At 43.2% G+C, this 26,166-nt stretch overlaps 1 protein-coding gene across 5 annotated transcripts; it reads left to right on the forward strand.

The window, feature by feature from the left end:
* The first annotated feature begins 89 nt into the window (after positions 1-89).
* On the forward strand, positions 90-26,166 carry Abhd5 (abhydrolase domain containing 5, lysophosphatidic acid acyltransferase). Of its 5 annotated transcripts, none has more exons than XR_015626760.1 (8): positions 90-197; positions 9,521-9,606; positions 12,826-13,198; positions 14,202-14,372; positions 20,494-20,648; positions 22,516-22,627; positions 23,498-23,684; positions 24,171-26,166. XR_015626760.1 is itself a non-coding variant. In XM_087562572.1 (8 exons), exons 3-8 carry the CDS (start codon positions 9,597-9,599, stop codon positions 24,258-24,260), a joined length of 927 nt encoding a protein of 308 aa, XP_087418698.1. In that variant the 5' UTR covers positions 90-197; positions 2,000-2,114; positions 9,521-9,596; the 3' UTR covers positions 24,261-26,166.

Here is a 26,166-nt window from a genome sequence, read left to right on the forward strand (position 1 = left end):
CGCGGCCGCGCCCTCGGATCGTCCCGGCGCGCGGCCGACGCATGCGCGGGCGGCGCGGTCTTAAGGGCGGCCGCGGCCGGGGGCCGCCCAGTCGGCCTGTCAGCCGGCTTCGAGGTGCCTTCCTGCGCTTGCGCGGCGGCAGTGATGAAAGCGATGGCGGCGGAGGAGGAGGTGGACTCGGCAGACGCCGGTGGAGGGTGAGGATCACCCGGGAAGGGGGACGGCGTGGGTCTCGTGCGCTCTGGCGACCCCGGGCGGCCAGCCGAGGGAAGGCGCGGGCGTCCGCTCTCCCGGTCCGTCGGGGCTGACAGGCAGCGCCCGGGCCGCGGGGCTACGGGGAGGGAGGGCGGCCGTCCGGGCGGTCCGGAGCTCGGCGGAGCTCGGAACTCCGCGCCGGGTCCCGGCCGCCTTCCCTGGACGCGTGAGCTGGGCGTCGCCAGGGTGGGAGTAGGCGTCGGACGCGGAGTCCCTCGGGACGGCCGTCCGTCGGCGGTGTGGGAGCTCAGGACCCGGGGCGCTCGCGTCCCACCTCCCGCTGCCTTGTGCGCTCCCGTGACCCGGCGGTCTGGCTTCATTAGAAAAGTCGGCTGGAGTCTTCTCGGCAGCAAACTTTGTGAAAGTTGAAGGGCAGATGCCTAACAGGAAGCCCTTTAAGTTTTTGTTTTGTTTTGTTTTGTTTGTTTGAAAACCGGGGTCGCTCAGTGTTTGCCCTGGCTGGCCTGGAAATCTGTAGACCAGGCTTGTTTCAGATCTACAGAGACCCAATCCCTTTGCCTCAGCTGCCCAGTGCTGGGATCACAGGTGGGAACCACCATACCCAACTTTTTGATAGACATCTTAAGTTATTCTTTTCTGTCTGTCTTTGATATAACGTGTCCTTGTGAGTAGAATAATGCTTGGTGGAAAAGTTAAATTACTATGGAAGTTTTATTTCACTATGATCCTCAGAAGGCTACTTGTTTTGTATGGACAGGACTATACTTATAAATTAAGTACTTTCACAAGTTCTACTTCAGCTAGTTGGAGACATTTGCATAGGGAAAATAGATTCTGGTAATGTGAAAGCCAAGTATTTTGGAAAGATGTTAGGGGAGGAATATTTTGAAACATTAGAAACTACACTCTCCAAGTTTTGTTTAAGTGATAACTAACAGGTGGAGCTCACTGCTTTGGTCTGTTGTTGAACTTCCTAATTACATTGATATGAAATACAGAGTGTCGTGTGGTACAACCAGGACCTGTGTTTCTATTAAATTTGCCAGGACATTTTCTGGCTCCGAGAGTTCTAACTTGTGGGCCCTTTTGGTCTTGATACCGTGAGACTCAGGAATTGTGAGGCTCAGGAATCCGTAGCACGACAGTAAGAGTGACAGAGCATGGGTGATGGCTGGAGGTCACTGAGGGCAAGACTGGCCACAGTCCCTAGACAGAGGTAGACCTCCCTGGTATTTTTGGCAGGACCCTGGAGCAGTGCTGCACAACCAAGCAAGCAGAGAGAAGGCTAGGTTCCTGCTGGGTGCTCCATCAGTGTGGACATGATAGTCCTAGAGTCTCCCTGGTGTGGGGAATCTGACCACTCCCATTTTCATCTGGAGTTGCCACCTCCGAGTAGCAGAGCTAATTGGAGCCTACCTGCTTCTTCAGGTGTCTAAATTGAGCTTTAAGGCGTTTCCCTCACATTTCTTTCTAACTTTATACACATGGGGAGATGATGTTAATAAAGCAAGCCATTATAAGCTGCCAGCTTACAGCGTTTTGGAGCATATAATTCTTCCCCTTTGTGGCTCTTCGTGGAGACAAGTTTACTGGGAAGCTTTCAAAATCCTATCCCTTTCAGTTGCAATACAGTTGAGAAAGCCAAATATAACAAGAATAGGGTAGATTTCTGGGGATTGCTTTAATGATATCCCAGAGAGTTATGTACTGGTAGAGTGTGGGGGAAAACGCCATCACAGAAATTCACCATTCAGAGTAGACCAAGAACCTTTGTGGTTTTCAGGGCATGCTGGAGTTGATCTGTACCATTGCTGAATGTTCAGGAATTCTACAGCACCAGCATCCTGAAACCAGCCACCGTGGGAGTATTTATACCATGGAAAATCATACTTTATTAAGTAAGACCGATTTCTCTCTACTGCCTCAGTTGATTTTCCAGCATCCTGCTGGATATGTGTTAAAGTCTCTGTATGTTCCTGTGCTTTGGAGATTAAAGATGAACTTCTTTATTGTACCTCCTAAAACACTAAGATTTATACATTTCTCCTGCTGCTACTGCTCTGTAATCCTTGCCCCAAGACTTTAAAAATCATGAAATTCTTCAATACTAATCCCAATGCCTGTGCTTATTTGCTACTCTTTCACACACACACAGAAACACACCTCTCATACTCTCATACTCTCATACACACACACACACACACACCCTGATCTCAAGACCTCATGTGAGCATTGTGCCACTGAGCTACATCCCCCAGCCCTCTTGTGTCCTCTTCAGTGATCAGTACTATAGAGAATCTCTTATTTAGACAGCTAACTCATACTTGTTTACTCTCTTAACCGAGACCGGTAATTAGTTTTATTAGGTTCTATTCTTTTAATTATTTTCTAAATACAAGAATTCCCCATGAGCGTATTATAGTCTTTTTATTTTTTTTTAATTTATGAACAGTTCTTGAACTATCTTTTCTTTGAAGAACTGAGATCTCATTCTCTTCTGGACTGGAGTAAGGGTACTGTTTGTGTTTGCCAGCTGTTTGTATCTACTTTTTCACATTCAACATGGTTAGGCCATACCTTACTTATGTCTTCCTTCCTTTAATCAGTGTAAAGTGCACAGCTCACTCCTCTACTCTTTTTTGAAGGCAGTTGCATTCTTCTGGTTATCTACACTCTTAGAACTGGCTTCTGTCAGATTTGTTCCCTTTGTTGCCTCTGGATAGCAAATCAATTATCAAGTCCCCATAGAGTCTAACAACCTGCCCTTTCTCGTTCCACTACTACCCAGGAGCCACCTACTTCAAACACTCTTGTTCTTTCCTAGGGCATTTGTAGGGTTGGTAACACCATTGCCCGTAGCTCATTTTTTTACTTCCTTTGTTAGTTACGGTTTGTCCCCAGCCTGACTGCAAAGCCATTTGGAATCTGTGTGGCTTCCACTTAGGTCTGTGCACCTGACTCTAACTCTGGAAAGCCATATTCTCATGCTTACTAAACACATTCCTTGCTTCCCTTTGTTTTCCTTTGTTTTCTGTAACCCAACATTGATTGTTATCTTCTTTATATAAGGTCATGGTATTTTGTATGTTGGTGTGATGCGCGCATGTGTGTGCGTGTGTGTGTGTGTGTGTGTGTGTGTGTGTGTGTGTGTGCGTGTGTGCTGCATGTGGAAGCCAGATGAGGAAGGGCAGCCAGGCAGGTTACTCTCTGCCTTACTCCTGAGGCACAGGGTCTCTCACTAGGCCTGAAGCTTGCTGTTCTGGAGAGTCCGGCTCCTGGGATGCTAGGACGTGTCTCCTCACATGGGTACTAGGATCTGAACTCAGGTCCTCATGTTTGTACAGCAAGTGTTTTTTACCCATTGAGTGATCTCCTCAGCCCGCATGGCATTTCTTAAGTTTTTTGAAGTTGTGGCCTTGGACTTTTGAGCTTTCTGCCTCTACTTCCCAAGTGGCAGGATCGCGGCCATGCACCACCACAACCAGCTCTGAAGCTGCTTTGTCTCACATAGATTCTATTTAATAATACACTTATTTATATACTTATTTTTGTCAGATCAGAACAAAGCTTTTGTTTATTCAAATGTTTGGCAGAGTCCAAAGGGGCTTTATAAATGGTAATCCTCAATTTCTTATTAAACCTTTGGCATTTGGGAATGTTTGTGTTGGAATAGATCAACAATTAGAATCAGACATCTAAACTTCCCGGGGATATTGGAAACAGGATTCTATTTCTTGACCTAACATGAACCAACCCCTGGCCCTCTGTTCCTGCACCCCAGAGTGGGTCTGCAGTCACAGACCAGCAAATGCAGATATCAATCCTGTGACAAAAAACAACGCTTATAAAAATCATGGTGGGCCACACAATCAGAATGTGTGCTTCAGGACCCAAAGATTGATCCATACTACTTAACACCTGTCCTGAAGCTTCATGTGCTTCAAGAGCAGCCTTGACTAATTGTTAAGTGTTGTGTTAAACTTAATGCCCTGATTGAGTTAGAGAGAATGTGGATAAATACTCTTCAGAACTGACTTAAGGAGATGTTTCTCCGACTGTAGAGCAGTGAGTATGAATGCCCACACAGAACTGCTTCACGTGTGCTTGACTCTCCTGTGTGAGGGATGGTGGGAAATGCCACAGAGAGGATATGCGTGTATGCCTATGCTTGTGGGTTTGTAAACTCTTGGTTTTATAAGAACGTATCTCTGTATTGCCTTGACTGCTCTCAAAATCTCAATTTTTCTACTTGAGCCTACAGAGTGCTGGCATTACAAGCCTGAGTCACACCACTCAGCTTTTAAAAGATTCTAAATTAACATATAGGTGTATTAGAGGGCAAGTGCTGTCATGGATGTAACGGCCATCGATAACTTGGATCGTTTAAGCTTCATGTATCTAACAATGTGTTCACCACTTAAATCATACTTATATGGGACATATTCTTGCTCCCTCTTTCACAACAACAGGGTTTTAAATGTCTGTTTCCAAGAAAGGATCCCTTTAGTTGTGTTGCATTTCTTTCCAATTTGGAAGTGTTTCATTCTTTGATTGAAAAATTATTTTAGATGGATATGTATATTACCTCTGACTTGTATATTTATTTTAAAAAACCGAAAGCTTCATGGTTTCTTTAAATCAGATCCAATTCTTTGCTTAGATCACTTAACAGAGAACAATAGTAAAGCACATTTTCTGCTCTTCATTGTATCAGTAGAGGAATGGAGGCTATTTTAAGCAAAATTGTAACATAATGAAATCCTCTTTACTTATAACCTAATTAGAAATGTTACGTTAAGTGGCCAAAAGAGTGTGTGGAAATTGGCCAGGCTTCTGTATATTTTCTTCAGGATACTTTGAAATCTCTTTCACCATTTCACAATATTTATAGATTGTGCAATTCAGGTTTAGTAACACTATAGATAGTCAAATGTCTCAGAGAACAAAACAGGAATTACCAGGAACTTAAGTGTTTACCGCATAATGAACAAATACATTGTTAGTGATAGTTACACAAAATGAGATAGAAAGTTCAGGGGGAAATGCAGAATAATTAAAATCAAACTTTTTTGTAAATATACTCTAATATGTTAATCACAACTATGTAGCTTTCCTAAGAGTTATCACTTTTAGTGTGGTTTTCTATAATTTTCCCTTTTTTGTTTCCACTTGAGTGGCTATAGATCTAGATCAAGAATCTTAATTATTTTCTTTTTTAAATTAGATGCTTCAGGACTTGTATCTTCTTTCCCAAGAAAGCCAGTGCCCAGGTCACCCGACTTTTAGAGAAAACCCTTTGGCACACACTGGCAAATCTTCTGGGTGTTGTGTGTGTTTACTTTGGGACAGTTACAAGCGGTTACCATCTTCCCCGTGAATGGCGTTTCTTTGTACTGCAGTTGATACTCCCATCTCCTCTGACATTGGGCCTCGGCAGTGGGTAACAGTGCTTGCTGACTGTTGCTTAAATAGGTCATACTTTTCTTTTTCCAAAACTGTGGAGATGGCTATCTCTGCTTACGGGTCTACACATGGGCCTTGTGGATTTTTACCTTGACTCTATGACCTCAGAAGAATGGCTCTGAGTCTGACAGGCTTAGTTCCAGTCTCCGAATGCTAAACCCAGGAAATGCCAGACAACTGGATGGCCTCAGAGACCAGCGGAAAGACACACACAGTCTCCTTGGAGATGCAGGAAAGTTACCCCGCAGACAGAAGAGAGGATTAGCCAAATAATAGCAGAGATAGCAAAAAATGCATGAGGACTCCTAAAGGGTAGACAGATACAGCTTTTCACTCTCTATTAGGTATTCCTTGGGAGCTGGTGTATGTTTAGTACTCTGTCTTACAGAGACAGAATTAGAAGTCAGCCTCTGTACCCCATCTTACCAGTAACCTGGTTAAAGCAAACCTGGATAGGAGTTCTGTCCGGGCTTAGGGGAAATGCTTTCCTCACAGTTTATAGTGTGTGTATGTATATATACACATATATATTTGTATATGTACACACACACACACACACACATATATATATATATATATATTTCAAATATGCTATAGCAAAAGCTCACTTGTACAGAAGTGACCCTGCATTGGTGAGAAGGTAGCTATGAAGGTAAGAGATTTGTTGTTGTCCCTTCATCTTTAATGTAACCCACCAGGTTTACAGACACTAAATTGAACTGTTCATTAGGAGGCAAAAAAAATGGTAGATAATTCTAGCCTTTAAAGAAAGGTTGCTCTTGTAGGTCAGATGGAGTAGTTCTTACCTGTACCACCTGGGTGGTGGAGGCAAGCGAGTCAGAAGTTCAAGACCACTCTCAGCTGCTTAGCAACACAAACTTGGGTTTGCTGAGAACCTACCTCACAAAGAGAAATGTTTGCTTTGTGCAGTAGTGAGTCAGTGGAGGAAGACCTCTGTCTGTGTTACAGTTTACTTCATAACTTTTAAATTTCTAATCCCCGTACAAAGAAAGTTTCAGTCTAAAAATTTTTTTTAAATGATTGAACCAAATACCGCATTTGTGCTTTCTTTGCCCCAACTCAGTTATTTGGAGCAACAGTAAATTATATTTCACTTTATTTCAGTTTTTTTTCCTGACCTCTGGCAAATAACTGTGCTAGGATCTGAAGCATATCTCTTTAAGAACAGTGTTAGAAGGTGAGGAGATTCAGTTATAAAAAATTCCTGTTCATAACTTTACGATCAAATAAAGGCACGATACCCAGTCCAAGACAAAAGAGCTTCAATTTAATGATAATTTAAAAACAAGCAAAACCACGTTACCTTCTTTTTTGAATATTAAAAAATTGTTAATAAATTTAAAAAGTTGCTTAACCCTTATCATTCCCTAGTTAGTTTGTAGATAGATTTGCAAACTCAGGAGTGGACTAGTGCTGACATCTTCTTACCTCAACAGTTGGTCAGTGTAGCACTTTTGAGGGGTGCCCATGGTCTTCCTGTCTTGTCAGTGCGCAAGTATGAAACTGGCATTTTAATGCAGGCCATTGTATATCAAACAACATGGCTAGGAAAACCTGGCCAGATGTATCTGCTAATATTCTTGTCTTGATTTTTTCTGTTTGTCTACGCACGCACGCACGCACGCACGCATGCGCGCGCACGCACACACACACACACACACACACACACACACACACACACACACACTCACTCACTCACTGGCAATACTACTGAACCTATTACGACATTTTGCCTAAAGAAGAAGGATAATTACAGAAATAAAGGGATTGGCTCATATTAGAGTGTAGCTACTAGGGCATCATGCCTCCAAGCATTGTCTGCTGCATGCTGAGGACTCTTTCCTGGAGTCTCTTCTTTGTGTCAATATTTAGCTATCTTTTGTTTTGAACCTTCAGGCCTTTGCCCTACCCATGTACTTAGTTGTTACAAGAACCTGCGGCAATACTCGTGCTCTTTGCCTCTGGAGAGCCCACCTGCCCTTCTTCATCTCACTTTTCTTAGGCTGGTGACTGCGGCCTCTAGCTCCCAGTCACAGCTCTCAAGTGCTCACTTGCCCACCAGCCAGTTGGTGTATTTAGCACTGGACATAAGGTCAGCTTTTGAGATGGATTTAACTTTCGGTGTATTCACCATGCAGTAGGCAGATAAACATGTAAAAAAAAAAAGCCACTAACTACAGTAACTGTGACTACAGTAACTGTAACTACAGTAACTGTAACTGTAGCAGGGGCCAAGCACACCGCTACACCCTGGCATCGCATCAGGAATAGTTTCTCTGAAAAAGTGAGGCATTAGACCAAAGGAAGAGCTGGGTGAACCCCAGAGATATGCAGTATAAAGTTTTGAGAGGGGTGAAGCAAAGCAAGAGAAAAGCTGGGTAGGAGCAGACTGGACAGGTTGTAAAGTCCCTGCTTCACAGAACCGAGGTGTGTGGGTCATCTGTACACAACAGGCAACTTCTCAGCAGTTTCAGGGGGTAATCTCCCATTGACAATAGGGATTTGGGGGTCTTTCAGAACTGAAGAGTATCTACTTTTGTTACTAGCTGTGTGTCCTTTATTCTGGTGTGAACCAAACTCACCTTTCACATCTGTGAACTGGGCTTAATTTGGACTAAGACTACCCTAAATTGTAAGTGACCTAGTAATTCATCAGACATTAGTTACTGAGTACCTGCTATATAGAAAGGCATTTTACAGGAACTGTAGGGAGAGCCTACAAAGTTTAGGGAAAGCCAGAGGTGAGCATCCCTTCCCAAACAGCCTACTTCTCTACTCACACCGACTTTTTCATTTCTCTTGTTTCTTGCCTTTTTCTATTTGAAGCACAGGAATCAAATCCAGCCTCCAGCGTGCTGACTAGCAATCACCACAAACTGTGCCCAGCCCCTGTTTGAGTTTAGTGTGCTCTCTATCATGATGGTGGTGCTGAGGCAAACACAAGGAATCTTTATCATACCTTCCAACCACTGATCAAATTTAGCCTGTTTCAGGTTTAAACATTCTTTGGCTAAGTCTTCATGTCTTTGTCCCTCTTGCCAGTGCTTTGGTTCAGGCCCTGAACTTCCATATGGAATCCATCACTTTTCAAATTCATTCTTCATTCCTCAAGAATGTCTCATTACCTCACTGAAGCCTGGCCAGCTGCAGGTGGCTGCTGAACTCTGTATTTCATCTAAGCACTGCACTGGGGTTTGGTCGGCTGGCCGGCCTAACACTGAACGCTCACCCGGTTTGGAGTTGACTCTTAGCAGGAGTCAGTCACGGCCTCTCCACATCATCTGTTGTGTCAGACCTGCTCTCCTTGTTCTCTTGGTGCTGCTGCTTTCAGACAGGTGTGGTGCCAAGGATGTTCTATCAGTCAGTCAGCTAGCTGCTCTAGGCAGGTTGCACCCAGGCCAACAGCTCTTTGCACTTTTTCCTGATGTCTAAAACTTTTTTCATTTTTTTAAATGAGAATTTCTAGTAGAATTTTTCTTCTCACTTTAAACCTGTTGTTCAGGTGAGTGAACATATTCATACATAGTTTTTAACTTTTTGCACTTCTACCTGTTAAGAGAAGGCCTTACTTTGGGAGCGGTGTCCCTCCTTTCCTCCCTCCCTTATTTTTAGCCTTTCTGTGATTATTTGGAATTTGACTATCCTATAGGATGATGTAGCCTTTGTCACTACCTGTAGGTACCCAGTGCCTGTCCCATTGACCTGTTACTTGTAGCTTGCCCTCGCACTGGTGGGGGTTCCCTAAGAATTCCAGGACATGGTAGTTGATAGTTGGCAAGAGCATGGCCTTACTTATTTGTATTTGTTTTTGGTGTTTTAGGTCAGGATGGCTGACAGGGTGGCTTCCTACCTGGTGTCCCACGTCTACATCACACCTTAAAGAAGCTGAAGAGAAAATGCTAAAATGTAAGGTTTTTCTCTTATAAGTTTAAACCATTTACTAAAATAGACCTACCATAGTGCGTTGTCCAGAAGCTGAAGAGAAGATCCTGAGGTGTGCTGGTAGCTGTGGGCTAAGAGCCTTTTTCTTCTTCTTCTGTTTCAGCATGTGGCATGGGTGAGGGTGGGGCAGTGATTGTCAATTTCTTGTGTCTTAAGTCCCTGTTAAACTATTTAAGTAGTAAAGATTCCCAAGGAGCATTGTTTATGAAATATAATTATTGATATTTATTAGTAAAATTAAGTTTGAATTTAAAAATTTGTTAATTGTTTGAAAATCATAGTAATAAACTATTCTATGTTAAAAGAATATGTTTGTAAAAGCATTGCATACTTCCCAAAAAATGTTATTAGAGGAATGGCATTGTTTTCAGGATCAAAGATCTCCATAATGAGCTGGATTTGTACATTTGTTTCTGTGTACTCATTGTCACGTGACTTGGAAACCACTCCTGTAACACTCAAGAATAAGAGTAGAAGGGCAAATGGGGAGAGGAGGGGTGAGGGAGAGAGATCTGATGACTCTGACCATGTGTTGTGATGGCTCACACCATGTGTTGTGATGGCTCAGACCATGTGTTGTGATGGCTCTGACCATGTACTGTGATGGCTCAGACCATGTACTGTGATGGCTCAGACCATGTGTTGTGATGGCTCAGACCATGTACTGTGATGGCTCACACCATGTACTGTGATGGCTCACACCATGTACTGTGATGGCTCAGACCATATACTGTGATGGCTCACATTATATACTGTGATGGCTCAGACTATATACTGTGATGGCTCAGACCATATACTGTGATGGCTCAGACCATATACTGTGATGGCTCAAACCATATACTGTGATGGCTCACACCATATACTGTGATGGCTCAGACCATGTGATGTGATGGCTCAGACCATGTATTGTGATGGCTCACACCATGTGTTGTGATGGCTCAGATCATATATTGTGATGGCTCACACCATGTGTTGTGATGGCTCAGACCATGTGTTGTGATGGGTCACACCATGTGTTGTGATGTCTCAGACCATGTGTTGTGATGTCTCAGACCATGTGTTGTGATGTCTCAGACCATGTACTGTGGTGGTTCACACCATGTTACTGTGATGGCTCACACCATGTGTTGTGATGGCTCAGATTATATACTGTGATGGCTCAGACCATGTAGTGTGATGGCTTAGATCATGTAGTACTTTTGTAGAGGACCAGAGTTTAGCCTCAGCATTTATGCCACATGTATCACAACCACTTGTGACTTCATCTCCAGGGAATTTGATACTTGTCTTCCACACCTGCACTCACATGTGTACCTGAGTATGCATGTGTTTACTCACATAATTAAAAAATATTTTTTTTTCAGAGCTGAGGACTGAACTCAGGGTCTTGCACTTTCTAGGCAAGTGCTCTACCACGGAGCTAAATCCCTAACCCCAAAATAAAGTATTTTTAAAAGAATGGCAAACAAATACTTTCCAAGACCTTCCCAATGTGCCCAAACTATGTATTTGAGAGCAGATGCTTACTGTTCCAAAGTCTTATTAGTGGAACATATTCTGGACTGGAACCAAGTCTGGCCCAGACTGCTGAGACGTGTTACCAGCTCTTGGGCCAGTAACCTTGCTCAACTTCTCCTTCCTCAACTATGAAATGAGGGTCGGGCATTCCTTTATGTTCCTTTTGACTGCACTGTTCTGTAAATCCACATTCATATTGGCCCGGGAGCCTGTTGCTTTCTCTTATGAGCACTGGAATTGATCCCAACTTGTGGTATTGATTATATGGTTTCTTTCTGCTAATGGAGTCTGCAGGAGCTGATAAAGCAAAGACTCCGATATGTGATCGTTCGGAATGTTTATGCTGTCAGTCTAGGCCTGTCTATCGCCCTCTTTACTTTCTCTTTTGTACATTTCGCAATTCCAGAGTAAGTGACCATGACTGGTTCCATTATTACAAATGGGTAATTAGTCCTTTTGTGTGGGTTTTAAATAAAAAATGAATTTCTGTTCCATGTACCTGGATAATGTTGCTATATACAGAACTATTGGAATTTTAACTGTGGTTTGCCTAACCACACAAAACCTTTTGTTAGGTTTATTAAAATTGCCAGATGCCCAATGTGTGTACTAGTGTCTGACTGAGAATTGGCCTTGCTCTGATGTCTGACAGGGACATAAGTGGCTGAACACTGGAATGAGCTCTCTACCAGTTGGTACAGACGATTTTTATGGAATTTCTCAGTCCTGTTTCAAAAGCTGAAGAGATCTGGCTTCTTGCAAATCCCGGATCACCTCCTTTTCTAAGTGAGGGAATTTCTTCCCAGTTAAGGGCAAGGTATCTATTAAAACTCAAATGAATGCTGCCTTTCTATGTGCACAGTGGACATAGAACCTAAGGTTGGCTCTTTGACTGAAGGGAAGAGATATCCATGACTATGCAGATAATTAAGGACATTCCTGGAGTAGCTATTCAATTGATAATTTAATATAAATCAACTTTAGTTTTATCTTTGGTCAATTTGTGGGGTTTAAAGTATTTAATTATATGGGATTTTGAACAGAAGAGTTTTGATCTACAGAACTATATTATTTTTATTTTCTGGTCAATCACTTGAACTCTGGTTACCTCATGAAGAGGTGTTCATTCATGTCATGGCCTGTAATCCCTCTTCCACTAAGCTTTAAAATGACCTAACTCTCCAGGTGTGTGTTTACTGTAGATACAATTAATCCTTCTCCAACTTATTGATAACTTTCCATGATCCTTTCAAGTTTGACCTCCGTCTCAGATGCTTATCTGTCAAGTGCTCTGCAAATTCAAGATGGAATTCTTTTGTTGTTGTCTGCAAAGCTAGAGACCTTAAAATAATGGGTTTAGTGACCACCGAGTTCTTCTCAGTTCTAGGCATGTAATACCCTCAGTATGCTAGAGTGGAAAGAAGTCAGGAGGTCATATGACTTGCCAAAGACTTTGACCCCAGATACTTGAGGCTTATCTAAGGTAAGTCTTCCCACGTAGTTATAAAATATAATCATTTAGATTTGTTTGCTTCAGTCAGGTATATACTCCTTTAGGGGTTGATATGATAAGAGCTAAAATAACAGAATTAACGGTTCTTCACTGGTTTTGCTTTGAGAGTACTCAAGCAATGGAACTGAGCAGATTCCCTCTGTCGTCACCAGGTGTCCCCTGCACTTACAAGAAAGAACCTGTGCGCATATCCAATGGAAACAGCATATGGACACTGATGTTCTCACACAACATGTCTAGTAAGACACCACTTGTCCTCCTGCATGGTTTTGGAGGTGGTCTTGGACTTTGGGCCCTGAATTTTGAAGATCTAAGCACTGATAGGCCTGTCTATGCCTTTGACCTATTGGGCTTTGGAAGAAGTAGTAGACCTAGGTTTGACAGTGACGCGGAAGAAGTGGAGAATCAGTTTGTGGAATCCATTGAAGAGTGGAGATGTGCCCTCAGGTTGGACAAAATGATCTTGCTTGGACACAACCTGGGAGGGTTCTTGGCTGCTGCCTACTCACTGAAGTACCCGTCAAGGTAAGTGCCAGCAGCAGAGGGGACGGCCACCCAAGTGTTAGTCTGCGGTTCCCATTCTTGGTAGTTACTGATGAGCCTCACAAGGTAGACATTCTTTTACAAGACCCAATAGACAAATGCCACAACTGGTAACCACATTTATAGCTAAAAGAATGAAATCAGATTTTCTATTATGTGTACTCTATGTTGATAAACTTGACAAAAGATACTATATTTGTTATTTATAATTATACAAAATCTAATGTATAAGCTTTTCTGAGACAGAGTCTCATTGTGTAGCTCTGACTGGCTTAGAACTCAGTATGTAGACCATGTTGGCCTCCAGTTCACAGAGATCTGCTTGCCACTATGCCCCAAGTGCTGGGATTAAGGGCATAATACTTACCTAATGTATAACTTTAAGCCACCAGCAAAAATATCATGGTGTCATTGCTTATTTTTACTATCACAACTAAACCTTTGGATCCATCAGTCTTTTCTAGACTTTCCACTAAAGTATAGTTAAGTTGTCCTGGGAGCCGGCTAGGTCTCTGTGACTGAACAAATCTATAAGCTCTGAAATTCAGTTATCTTCATAGTGCATCTTCCATGGGTTTTGACTATATAATTCCCTAAACGTTTTTACTGCAGATCTTTTAATGGAGTAATTCTTTGTGAGACAGGATCTTGCAGGATACTAGGCTGACCTCTAACTCACTGTAACCCATGTTGACCTCAAGCTTGAACCTCCTTCCCCTTTCTCCCTGAGTGGTATTGTAGACTTGCCCACTGTGCTCAGCTAGAACTGTTTTTCAGTCTTGAGTCAGTGGGCATTTGCTTCAGGCTCTTTATTATTATTTTTGTAGTTCCCTCTGATTTCGCTGTTTTAGCAGGAGTCACATGGAAGTCCAAAGAAAAGAAAAGAAAGTTAGCTTTGCTTTTAGCCTCCTTTATACAAAGGGGGTATCAGTGTTTTTGTGTTGCTGATGTATTTTTTTCACATTGAACTGTGTTTTAAATCTAGAATTACAGAAACCATGGACATTGAAGATTGTGGGTGAGGCATGGGATGGCCATTTTCTGAGTGTCTGAACCCACCATGAGGCCACCTATTGCACAGCTGTAAGCGTGTGGTCTGCACAGCATTGGACATGTGAAACAGTGTGCTGTGTTTTCTCTGGCACAGCTCCTCATAGTGAGAATTTTGCCTTCTTTTTAAAAAAACGTAGACATATTATTAAGAATGTGGTTTTTCCTTTTTAATCCTGTGTGGGACATGGGGCTGCTTCAGACTGTTCACAGCAGCTGACTATGATTTGACTCATGCTCTAGTAGAGGCGAGGCTTTGCAGCTGCAGATAGTTCTGTGAGTGTGACAGAATTGTCACAATTGGAATTCTGGGGACGTTTCAGAGGGTATGTAAATGGTAGGGCCCAAGAGGCATGGGGGGTTGCTGGTTGGTAATTAGCCGTTGGTTTCAAGTTTTTAAGTTAGTTGTGCACAAAGAAGAAACAAGAAGAAATTAAATATCCTGACAGCAAAGATAGAACTTGCCCCAAGGAACTCAACACCCCCTAATCAGCAGGAAGTAATCTAACAATAGTGTTGGCCCATGCTGACCCCTCACTTTATCCAGGATCTCTGTTCTTTCCTCTCTATCCTTTTTTCTCTCTTATCTCATGTCAGGAGGTTGAAAGGGTAGAGAAGGGTAGAAGAAGGAAGAACTGACAAAGCAGCAAAGGCCAGCTACAGCATCTTTTCTCCACAGATTGGTGTGCAAACCTCAGCCTTCATACCAGAGTTTTGGTGGACTCAAAGTTCCTTATATGCTTGACAGTGACAGTCTTGTCAACCAGAAGACCTGTTCATAAAACAAAACAAAACCAACCAACCAACAACAACAAAACAATGAAACCCACTACACTTTCTTTTCTTACTAGGCATTTTAAAGCTGGCCTGTGATTGTATCATGCTCATAGTGACAAAACTTAGTGTTATTGGTGGAAAAGAGAAGAAAAGCATAGTTAAGACAACAGCACTGTTTGTGAGGAGGGTTGACTCTCTTGGTTTTAGTCTGCTGTCATTTGTGTTATGGTGTCTCTGGCTGAGGCTATGGGATAGACTGATCTTCAAACTTTACACCATAAGCTTGTAACCCTTCATAACTGGGCTGGCTGCTGATGAGAGGAGTGGGTGAGCGTTTCCTTTGCAGTGGTGAAATGCTCTGAAGAGGTAGAGCTTGGCGAATGCTTCAGAACCATCCGTAGGAGAGAAGAGCAACAACCGACCCCTGTGAAGCTGATCAGAAATGTTGTTTTGAGTGTTTGTGCCTAGCTCTGTGGGGACACAGAGAGAACCACTAAACAGTGGTCATGAGTGGGTGCAAGGGCATGTAGACTCGTTTGTCTAAATGCCTCCTCTTACTGCCCTCCACTATGGATTATATATACTCCACAGTGTTGAACACTCAAGACTGTATTCTTTTGTTTTGTTTTTTCCTTTCTAGCTTTATGTTACTTTATTTGGGTTTGGTTTATATTTTGAGACGGGGACTGTATGTAGTTCTGGCTGTCCTGGAACTCACTCTGTAGACTAGACTGGCCTTGAACTTAGAGAGATCCACCTGCCTTGGCTTCCTGAGTGCTGGGATTTAAGGCTGGGCCCTTTGAAATGCACCACTTATATTGACCTAATGCACCAAAACTGAACAGAACAAACTGATACTGTTTTCTGTAAGAATAATCTTTAAGTAAACACATTTAACTGGGGGTTTTCACTCTTTTCAAACTGTACCTCAAAAATAGTGAGACAGCCTGTATAAGGCACAGATAGGAACAGATAGAATGGGGTCACTCGGCCCCTTAGACAAAATGTGTTCACTGCTACCCCCATGCTTTTACCTAAAACTTTTAAAAATTACATTCTTTTACTTAAATTTTTTTTTAAAGACTATTTGTCATACCCAAACAGGCAAAGAAAAGGCCTTTAATCCCAGCACTCAGGAGGCCAGGGCAGGTGGATCTCTGTGAGTTCAAGGCCAGTCTGATCTACAGAGTGAGTTTCAGGATGGCCCAAGCTACATAGAGAGACCCTGTCTGGAAAATCCAAGTAAATAAACAAAAGATCAGAAAATGAATGGAATGTTGCAGTAGTGCGTTCTAGAAGATTGGTTATTTACTGACATTTAGTAATTGTGTGTTTGGCGTGTGTTTGGGGGCACATTTTGTTAAAAATTTTCCTTTTTAACATATCTGAAAAGGCTTTGAGTCACAGCTGCATTTTTCCTGGATGGTATTAATTATATACTATCTGAAGGAATGCTTCAAAATTCATCACACCTTATTGGTATGTCAGATGCATGTGCAGATGTGCTCTGTGCAGGAGGGGACGTGGCTCAGGACCACGTGAGCATGAGACTTATGATGTATCAGGAGTGCGGGGCAGCTGGGATAAGTGCTCTGCTCGGGAGGTGGGTAGTGCCGTGAGAATCTGATCTGGCTCTGGTCCAGCCATGGTCTAAAGAAACGTCTCTGGAGCTGAGATCTAAAAGAGGAAGCTGGTGGCTGGAGATTATTATAGGCAATAAGGTATACATTACCAAGGCCTGTGCTAGGCAGGCACCTGGGCTGTTTAGGAAACAGCCAATGGGCAGAAAAATTGTGAACTGGTTAGTAGATGGCTCCAAATGTAGCCACAGGTCCTTGTTCCTTCTCACACAGCAACCTCAGTTCTTGTCAGTGTTTTACCACAGTGTGATGAGTGGGGACGCCTCCTGTAATTGCATTAGTAGATTAATATTCAGGGTCACAAAAAACAGAACTGTTTGCTGCTTGAAGAGTCTTGAGCTGCTTCCCCATGTGGAGAGCAAAGCCAGCCAGTGTTGGTAGCCAAGATCCTTGCCCCTTCCCCTCAGTTGGATTTTCCTTTGATATTTCCTCCCTTTGCAAAGACATATCTATGTTACAGGTATCTGCTATACTAAAGAACATATGATCAAAACTTAGACAGTGGTTCATGAGCTATGTACTATGGTACAAACCTGCTGTCCCAGCACTTGGGTGACAGAGGCAGGGAGGGCAAAATTGGAGGTCACTTTGCAGCACATAGATCCTGTCTCAGAAAAGAAGGAAGTAGAAAGGAACAGCAAAGAGGTCCATTCTTGGTTATGACAAAGAAGCTATAACTTGTCTGCACCAATAAAAGATTGGGGATAATATTATCTCAAGTAAGTTCCCCCGCCTTGCCTGACTGCTTCCTGGCAATGCTGAGCAGCTCCAGAATGCTCTTAAGAACAGTGTTTGCACTTGACCTGGGACTGGAAGTGCTTTGGTATTTCCAGGCCCTCCCATTCTCCCCAGTGGTGTGGCACTAACAGGAATTCCTAGGGCTGCCTCCAGTGTGAGAATGCTCCTTTGTATAGACTGGAGTTCTTCCTACTCATCTTCCTTGTTCTTTCCTTGTTTCAAGGAGGCCTTATGGATTTCCTGGTGCATTTTAGTTCTGGGATTGATTGTTCTGGTTATGTCACTCCAGCTGGCAGCTGACTGAGTGTTATAAACATCAAGTGTGTACAGTCAACTGCTCATTAGACAGAGCACGGTCTCGCCCCAGCCTGTAAGTGAGGATGGGACCCATTGCTTTGCCTTTAGAGGTGTAGGCTGTTCATTGCTGCAGACTCAAGCAAACTCTGACTCGTGTTGAGAAGCCCTGTTTCAGAATGATGGGCTGCCCTCTTACTTCTGCTCTTCTGGCTCTGTGCTATACCTGTAGTTTAATCGCTCTCTGGTTCTTGAGAAAGATGTCCGCAGATAGGATGGCTCAGGTATGCTGCCTTCTCAAACTCATTCCCTATCTACATGTGAGGTGCCAGTCCTGTCAGGGTGGGACTAGTATACTAGCTCATGTCTGTTATTTCAGCTCTCAGGAGGCAGGAAGGCAGGGAGAGCACTACAAATCTGCAACATAGTGTCTCCAAAAGAAAATAAATGAGATAAAAATGTAAAATCCTTCAGTGTATCCTCTGTGGAACAGATTATGCTATGACAGTTGTGCTTAGTGGATACTTAACCTTGGTAGCCAAGTGCTTTGCATGGTCTGTTGTATTCAAAAGGCTTACAGTGAAAAACAGGGAAATTATTTTGTGAGGTCTTTTACATGTAGCTAAAGTGGATGCAGTCTAACTGCATTTCTGATGTTGGAGGTTTTGAAAATTTATTTTCAAACTTTTTTGCTTCATCTGTCTGGTGAAGAATTTATATGTGTGTGAGCCATGCTCATGCCTGTTGTGTTTTAGTTCTAAATAATATACTTTATTGAAAATAAATCACATTGGCTTTTGACCCTCTGCAATGACTTGTGAAGTTTTATGAGCAGCAGTGTGATCAAGGGCCGTCTGCAGGACAACTGCACCCTCACTAGACTGAGAGGAGCTTTCAAACACTTGGCTATTTTTACTTAGGACCAACACTGGACCTGCCTCTGCCACCTTCACCACTCTGGGTCCCAAAGACAGTCTTGGACAACACTGGGTCAATTTACTACTTTTCAAAAACAACCACCACAACAACAACAACAAAAAAGGTTCTTCATCCTAGTTTAAAATACTTTACACAACATATTAAGCTGACATTTTGCAGAGGGATGATATCTTGAAAATTAAGCAAGGCAAGCAAAAACAGCTTACCCCAAGCACAATTTAGACTAAGAGATCAGTTTCTCTGTTTAGGAGGTGTGTCAGCAATGAATATTGCTGGCTGCTTCCTTCCATGAATGTCTGTTTTCAGTAAGATGGCCCGTCCATCAGTTCTCCTCCTGTCTCTGGCATGTCTTTCCCACCCACTGAATTTAAAGGAGTCTTCCATTTTGTTTTAAGAAAAAAATGTATTTCTAATCTTTTTCTTATACACTAAAAATATTTTTAAAATGTTAGGTTTGAAAACACACTAAGTAAGCACATCTGTCCTGTGCCATTTAAGGCCCTCAAATCCACAGTTCTATCCCCCGAGTGGTCTCGGGGCCACCGTTTAGAGGGCAGTGCTGCGTTGGCACACTAAGATGAACCGTTCTCCTGCTGTGGTGCCTTCAGGAAGGAAGCCTACCCAGTCGTCGTTGTCCTCTTTCGAGAGTGGGAAAGGAGGTTCAGCCTTACTTGGCATTGACGCCCATTGCACACCAGTGCGTATCTGTGCTCTCAGTGTCCTTCCATCTGCAATAAGAGGTTGACTGAGTTTTCTCCATGGTCCTGAGCTCTGTTCCTTGGGACTGTGTCTTAAAGCTTTCTGTTGGGGAAAAATACCAAGTAAGGACTGTTACTCATCCTCACATGTGCTGACAAAAGTAACAAGGTATTTTTATGTCAGGAATAAAACCCTGTGGGCGTGGACGGTTTCCAGTTGCTCTGCCATTGCTTTAGTTATGACTGGGGAGGCCATCAGATGTCGTCATCTCATTAGGGGTTAGCCCGGTGTCCGGTGACTGCATTCCTTACAGTTGGAAATGCCTTCGTGTCAGGGGTGCTGTTTGCTCCTCAGTTACAGTCTTTATGATGAATGGAAGAAACTACAGTCACATGGTAGCAGTTCACACTTCTGATTTTTCTTTAATAAGTTTCCTAAGACCAAATTACACCCATTAATGGTGTGATGGGTCTGTTTGTATGAAATTGGAATGAAGAAGTTGTCTGGGAATGGATTAGGAAGAGAGTGTATGGCTAGTGTATCATGGTGTCACGGGCGTATGGCTAGTGTATCATGTATCATGGGTGTATCATGGGTGGAGTAGATAGACATGTTTCTTTTACCAATTCCAGGCGCCTAAACTAAAATGTATTTTTTAGCCCAGTTTATATTATTGTCATGGTTGTGGCGAAATCCTAATTTGCCCTAAAATTTTAGAATTTTCATAGGAGATTAACTGCTATGGTATTCGAGGTCATTTCCTGAGTTTAAAGTTCTCTCTCATCTTTTCTGTCAGCTTTGGGATGTGTAGAGCCACTGCATTTTTGTGGGTGTTCAGTGGTGGGTATCATTTGTACACACCTCCCCCTCTCCTTTCTCTTCTCAGAAAGCATAGTTATGTACTTTACTCTGGTGTCTCTTTTGTTACCAGAATTTACATAGAAGCAAAGCCTTCTTTTACCACAAACCCTTTAAATCCTTCCAGTCTTAAGAGTTAACACAGCAAAAGCATGATTTTTCCTGATTGACAATTAGTCTTCCCTTTAAGGTTCAGTCTATTTTGAGTTTGTTTACTGTTAGCCTTTTACAGATAAAGGGTGAATTTGCCAAGTGAACTTAAATCTGTTTTTTCCTTAACAGGGTCAGTCACCTCATTTTAGTAGAACCATGGGGTTTTCCTGAGCGACCAGATCTTGCTGATCAAGAGAGACCAATTCCAGTTTGGATCAGAGCCTTAGGGGCAGCATTGACTCCCTTTAACCCCTTGGCTGGCCTCAGGATTGCAGGACCTTTTGGTGAGTGCTCATGCCCTGGGAAATACAGTGTTTATAGACAGTAGAGGAGTGAGTGCTTCCTCCACTTAGGCTCCACAGGGCTGCATCCCCCACCAAAGTCCTACTCAGCTCAAAGTGCCTCCCTGACATCACGGAGCAGCAGCATAGTCAGAGCCCTTGTGCATGGCTGCTCAGGTGGATCACTGTTACTTCCTATTAGCACAAGAGTCTGGTTCCACATGTCAGCTCAGGAAACCAAGATTCAAAATAAGTTTTTACTGAACACCTATTGCTTCTCCACTGTCCTAAGTTGAAGCAGCATAAAATAGGGATCATCCGCGTTTCCTGCTCACTATTGTTAGCTAAAGTCAAAACAAATCAAGCTCTTTCTTTTCCTCCTACTCCCTTAATTCGTGTCAAGCTGAGGAACAGCATGGAGCCGGTCACTGTCCTAGAGAGGGAGCTTTTATATTGTAAAACATTACAGGTAATTATGGAGTAGACACAGAGGGAAATGGCTGGGGATAAGGTTGGTCTGTCTCAGCACCAGAAAACCCAAGCAAACACAGGCAGGAGCAAAGCATTGCTGGCCTCTCTGGTGATCTCTGGTGATTGTCTGAGAGGAAGGCAGAAGATCCCAAAGCCCACTTGATGGACTGTGGAGCTGACCAGGGTCCCCATACTCAGATCTCTTCTTTCCTCCTATATATCAGTGTGATGGAAAGTAAAACCTTCCTTTGCATGAACATTTTGGGACTTCGGCTGATTTATTTACTTTGAGTGTTTACTTATTTTGAGTGTTAGTGTTTAGACTCTCAGCTCCAGCATCTTACCCACAGCCATAGGAATTTCCTTCCCTTACAGACTCTGAAGATGATGATCTGAGCTCTCACTTTGTCTCCATACAACGTGTACAAGTTGGGCTTATTTTTAGCAATACAAGACTGAATATCTGATACATGGCTTAAACCAAGGCCCCTAACTAATTCCCTAATGCAAAGTCTGGGCTAGGGTAGCTCTGGCTTGTCTAGTAGCTTTCTTGGTGATGTTGGCTCCTGTTTCTATGCCTCTGATGATGATAATTCTCAGCTTGACACAGGGTCTCACTGTGTAGCCCCAGCTGGCCTGGAACCCAAAATGTAGATTAGGTCAACCTCAAATTCACAGAGATCCACCTGTCTTCTGAGTGGTAGGACTAAAGGTCTATACGACCATCCTGGCGTATGTCTGTGATCCTTTTAATAGTCTGGAGTCCTGGAACAAACACTGTGCCAACAAGAGGCCTCTGCCCTTCTTCCTTCTTGCTTTCCTTGAGGCCTTGTTCCATTAGTATGAGCTTCCTAAACAGAAGTTCTGAGTTTATCTTAGAGGGAAAAATTTATATATCCTATATATATTCCAGTATGTTGACTTAGACTTTAACATTTTGTTATCATGTTACTATAGAGGGAAAAAGAATACAAACTAATAAGATGATTTCGTGTTTGTGGTGCTCTATTCAATGTCCTCACAATACCAAGTTGTAGGAAGTGAATGTATGTGAGCTGGTAAAGCACTCCTGGAAGCCAGTGCAGCACGGCCTTCAGTTCTCCCACCTCTTCTCAGGGAGCCTAAAAGCAATAGCCGGGATGCACTCTTTCTCCAACCTAAGAATATACTTAAGACATGTATAGTGTGGGGTTGGGGATTTAGCTCAGTGGTAGAGCGCTTGCCTAGGAAGCGCAAGGCCCTGGGTTCGATCCCCAGCTCCGAAAAAAAGAACCAAAAAAAAAAAAAAAAAAAAAAAAGACATGTATAGTGTGTCTACATAGCACTTAGTGTATAAGCAAACACTTGTTCTGTGAGTAAACTCTAACTTAGAGGTGTGTGTGTTTATTTCTGTCAACAGGGTTGAGTCTAGTGCAGCGCCTGAGGCCGGACTTCAAGCGGAAGTACTCCTCTATGTTTGAAGATGACACGGTGACAGAGTACATCTACCACTGTAATGTACAAACCCCAAGGTAAGGCTTATGGTTCTGAATCTTTTTCCTTATTTTTATTCGTCCTTTGAGAATTTTTACAAACTATTTCGATCATACTTATTTTCCCCCAAGTGCCCCATGACTACCGCTCTACCCACTTCCCCAGCTTTGTGCAGGGTAAGAGTAGAAAGCAAAGTCTGAGACTGGGGCACCGGGAGGCAAAGGCCTGGAGTTCTCAGGAAGAACCTCAAGGAGGAGTGCGATTCAGGGATATCTCTGCTTCATGGGGAGTTTGAAGCCAGCAAGCACAGTGACTCCTAAGCTCAGATTAAGGCTCTGCCCCAGTGCTTCTAGGCCGCATCCCTGACCAATACTGAGACCATCCTAGCACTGCCAGGCCTCGGATGGTGCATAGTGCACTGCAGCATTGTTTCACTGCAGGCACCTAGGGCAGTGCACACACGGCTTCTCCTTCCTGGCCTCCCTGCTGGCAGATGGGACCCAGGAGAATCACTGGTAGGTAGAGCTGCAGCAGCCGTCAACACAGGGTAGATGCACTGCGCGGAGCAGTGGTAGGCAGAGCTGCAGCAGCAGCAGCCAACACAGGGTAGATGCACTGCGCAGAGCAGAGGGGCTGCGTGCTGGGCCTGAGAGATTGCAGTTTAAGAGTGGCAGCTGGTCACTTAGATCTCTGTCTTCATCTTCTTGTTAACAGCTTCTGCCCCTTCTGCAGAGTAACCATTAATAATGTATGGAATCCCCCGTTCATTAACTAGTAAATAGTTTACAAGTTTAAAGAGATTTATTTTTAATCCCTGGAAAGCCAAATCTGAGTGTTTTAACAGGTGAGGCTGTAGTGCAAACTCATCCCCAAGATCACTCGGTGTGGTTCTCTCCTCCTCTCTGTAGTGGTGAGACAGCTTTCAAAAACATGACGATTCCTTACGGGTGGGCCAAGCGGCCCATGCTCCAGCGCATAGGTGGCTTGCACCCTGACATTCCAGTTTCAGTCATCTTCGGCGCCCGGTCCTGCATAGATGGCAACTCTGGCACCAGCATCCAGTCACTGCGACCCAAGTCATACGTGAAGACAATTGTGAGTATGCAGATGGCTGTGGTTTCTGTTCAGGACGCGTGTTACTTCCCTGAGGCCTCCGGCTGGGCTCCACTCAGCCGCATTCAGAGATGTCACAGGGCTTTGGGCAGAGGTTGGGCGGTGCACACGTTAGTGTCCCTGTCGTGAATGCCCTTTCCGAGGCCTTCCCACCTCTCTGCAGACACTGAAAGGCTGGTTCAGAATCAGATCGGCTCACACCCACTTCCCAGCGCAGCACACAGTTGAGGTTTTTACCAGGTCCTGCATTAGCCCTTCAGTCTAGAGTGGTATTTCTGGTGGCTCTTGTGTGGTGGAATTAAGATTCAGGAGGTTTTTCTGTTGCTCTCAAAGCCTTTTGATAGAAATCCTAATTAGGTCTCAGATGAGTCTCTACCATCGTTTACATGTGCAGTGGCTCTTTGTCTCTGAGGATGGCTGTGTTTCCATGCTGCCTTCTTACCCGCATGGTGGTTCTCCCTTTCCCAGGCTATCCTCGGGGCAGGGCATTATGTGTATGCAGACCAGCCAGAGGAGTTCAACCAGAAAGTCAAGGAGATCTGCCACACAGTAGACTGAGCACACGGAACTGTGTAGGAGCACCTGTACCTGATGCCGTTCTCGGACAAGACCCAAGCCACAGGAAGAGTAAGACGTACAACCCAAGAACCAGGGAGCCTCCTGGACTGGACTCTGCAGTTTTCCATATTTAAACCAATTAGTGCCTTCTAGAAGAATGGCTTTCCTTTCTCCTGCACAAAATTCAAAATATACAAGACTCTCTCAATTTAATAGTAGCCTTAAATAAAGGTTGTCCTTCTGATGTACTGAAAAATTGTGATTTTTCAGCTGAGACTTTCACCTAACTTCTGGTTAGGTGCTTCTCATACTGCGGTCTGTATGCCAGTTTGACTAGCGACTTCAGGGTCTGCTACGTCAGATGCTGTGAAGCTGCACTTTATTTTCTTTGCATGTATTTACCATCTCTTAACAACTATCATAGTTAACCCAAGTATTTTTATGTAAAAAGATTTCAATGTAGAATACTTCATTTTGAGATGGAGTTTAGAATATTTCATTTTGAAATGGAATGAAAGGATAGGTTTGATGTAAAAGATGGGAGTCGATCACTAGTGTTAACGTTCCTTGTTTTCCTGTTTTATGATCAAGGCTGCAAAGCCATTTTCAGCATTTTAAATGTGTTCCATGGTGACCTACAGCTCACAGCAGCACAGCTCGGGAACCTTCTGTGTGAGATCTGCAGGGTTCTCTGAGAACATACGTGTAGACTCAGCAGTTCAAGTACCGAGTACTGAACCGGAAACCTGTCCCTGTCCTTCCCAGTGCTCCCAGGAACCAGGATCTAGTGAAGGAACAGGTCTCCTCACCTACAGGGTTATTCCGACTGTTGCCTCTCAGTAAACTGAGTCACACTGTGTTCTCACGGACAGCCAACTTAAATGGTGCTTAATTAGATTACAGTTTGCCACTAACATTAAAAATATGTGGTGCTGTTACGTCTCATGGCACCAGAAATGAGATAGAACTTGTGTTTATTTTTTATTGAATATTATGTTAATCTAATCACTTACATACTTGAAGTAAAATTATGAAAAAATCTATAATGTTGTTTGAACTGTTTGGCAGAAACCACCATTGAATTTATAACTTTCTGACAGTTTTTAAAATGAAAGGAAATTTGAAACTATGAAATTATCCATGTAGTAGCTGGATGCTGAGAAAGCCTTCTGTACAGAGAACAAAGAACAAAGAGGATTGTTACCAACATTGTTTGTCCAAGAGAAAGGCAGATTACACAAATAAAAACTAAACCTCACAAATCATGACTTGATGATTTGGGCTATTACGTTTTTAGTGGCTAATCAGGATTTTTTTGAAAATATAAAATTATATCACAGTTAATTAACTGCCAGAAAGATTAACTCTACACTATAGGAGAACATGTAAATCATATTGAATCGTGACAAACAGCTTCCCAGTGACCTTTATCTGACTCATTAAATGCTTTAGGCTAGTACAAGAAGCCACCATTGAGACCAAAAGTGCTTGCTTCTGCCACCTTGAGAATAAAAATGGCCTTCCCCCTTCATAGTTAGTGTTTTTGATGGCCAGACTCAAACTTGAGAGTGGTATAACGTTTGGGCTGGACTCTTGTTTGACACTCACCAGCCTCAGTCAGTCATAGTTTGCTGAGGGAAAAGTTTCTGCACAAGAAACCGGCCCACCTAGAGAAACTGACTTCCTCACTGACTTGCTTTGCTTTATTGGAACCATGTTGTGACGCTTCTTAAACGTGAAATTTTCTGTGGTGTATGTGATTTTTGTAAAGGTTGAAGTAGTGAAGTTTATAACCTGCGAATTCTTGAGAACAGTGGTTGATAAATATCTTTTCTTGTAAAAGGTCTCTTAACTATCTTTGGTCTTTGCTAAGTTATTGTACAGAATAAACTCAACAGTGCTAGCA

Source organism: Rattus norvegicus, chromosome 8 (genome assembly GCF_021556685.1).
Source record: "Rattus norvegicus strain SHRSP/BbbUtx chromosome 8, alternate assembly SHRSP_T2T, whole genome shotgun sequence".
NCBI lineage: Eukaryota > Metazoa > Chordata > Mammalia > Rodentia > Muridae > Rattus > Rattus norvegicus.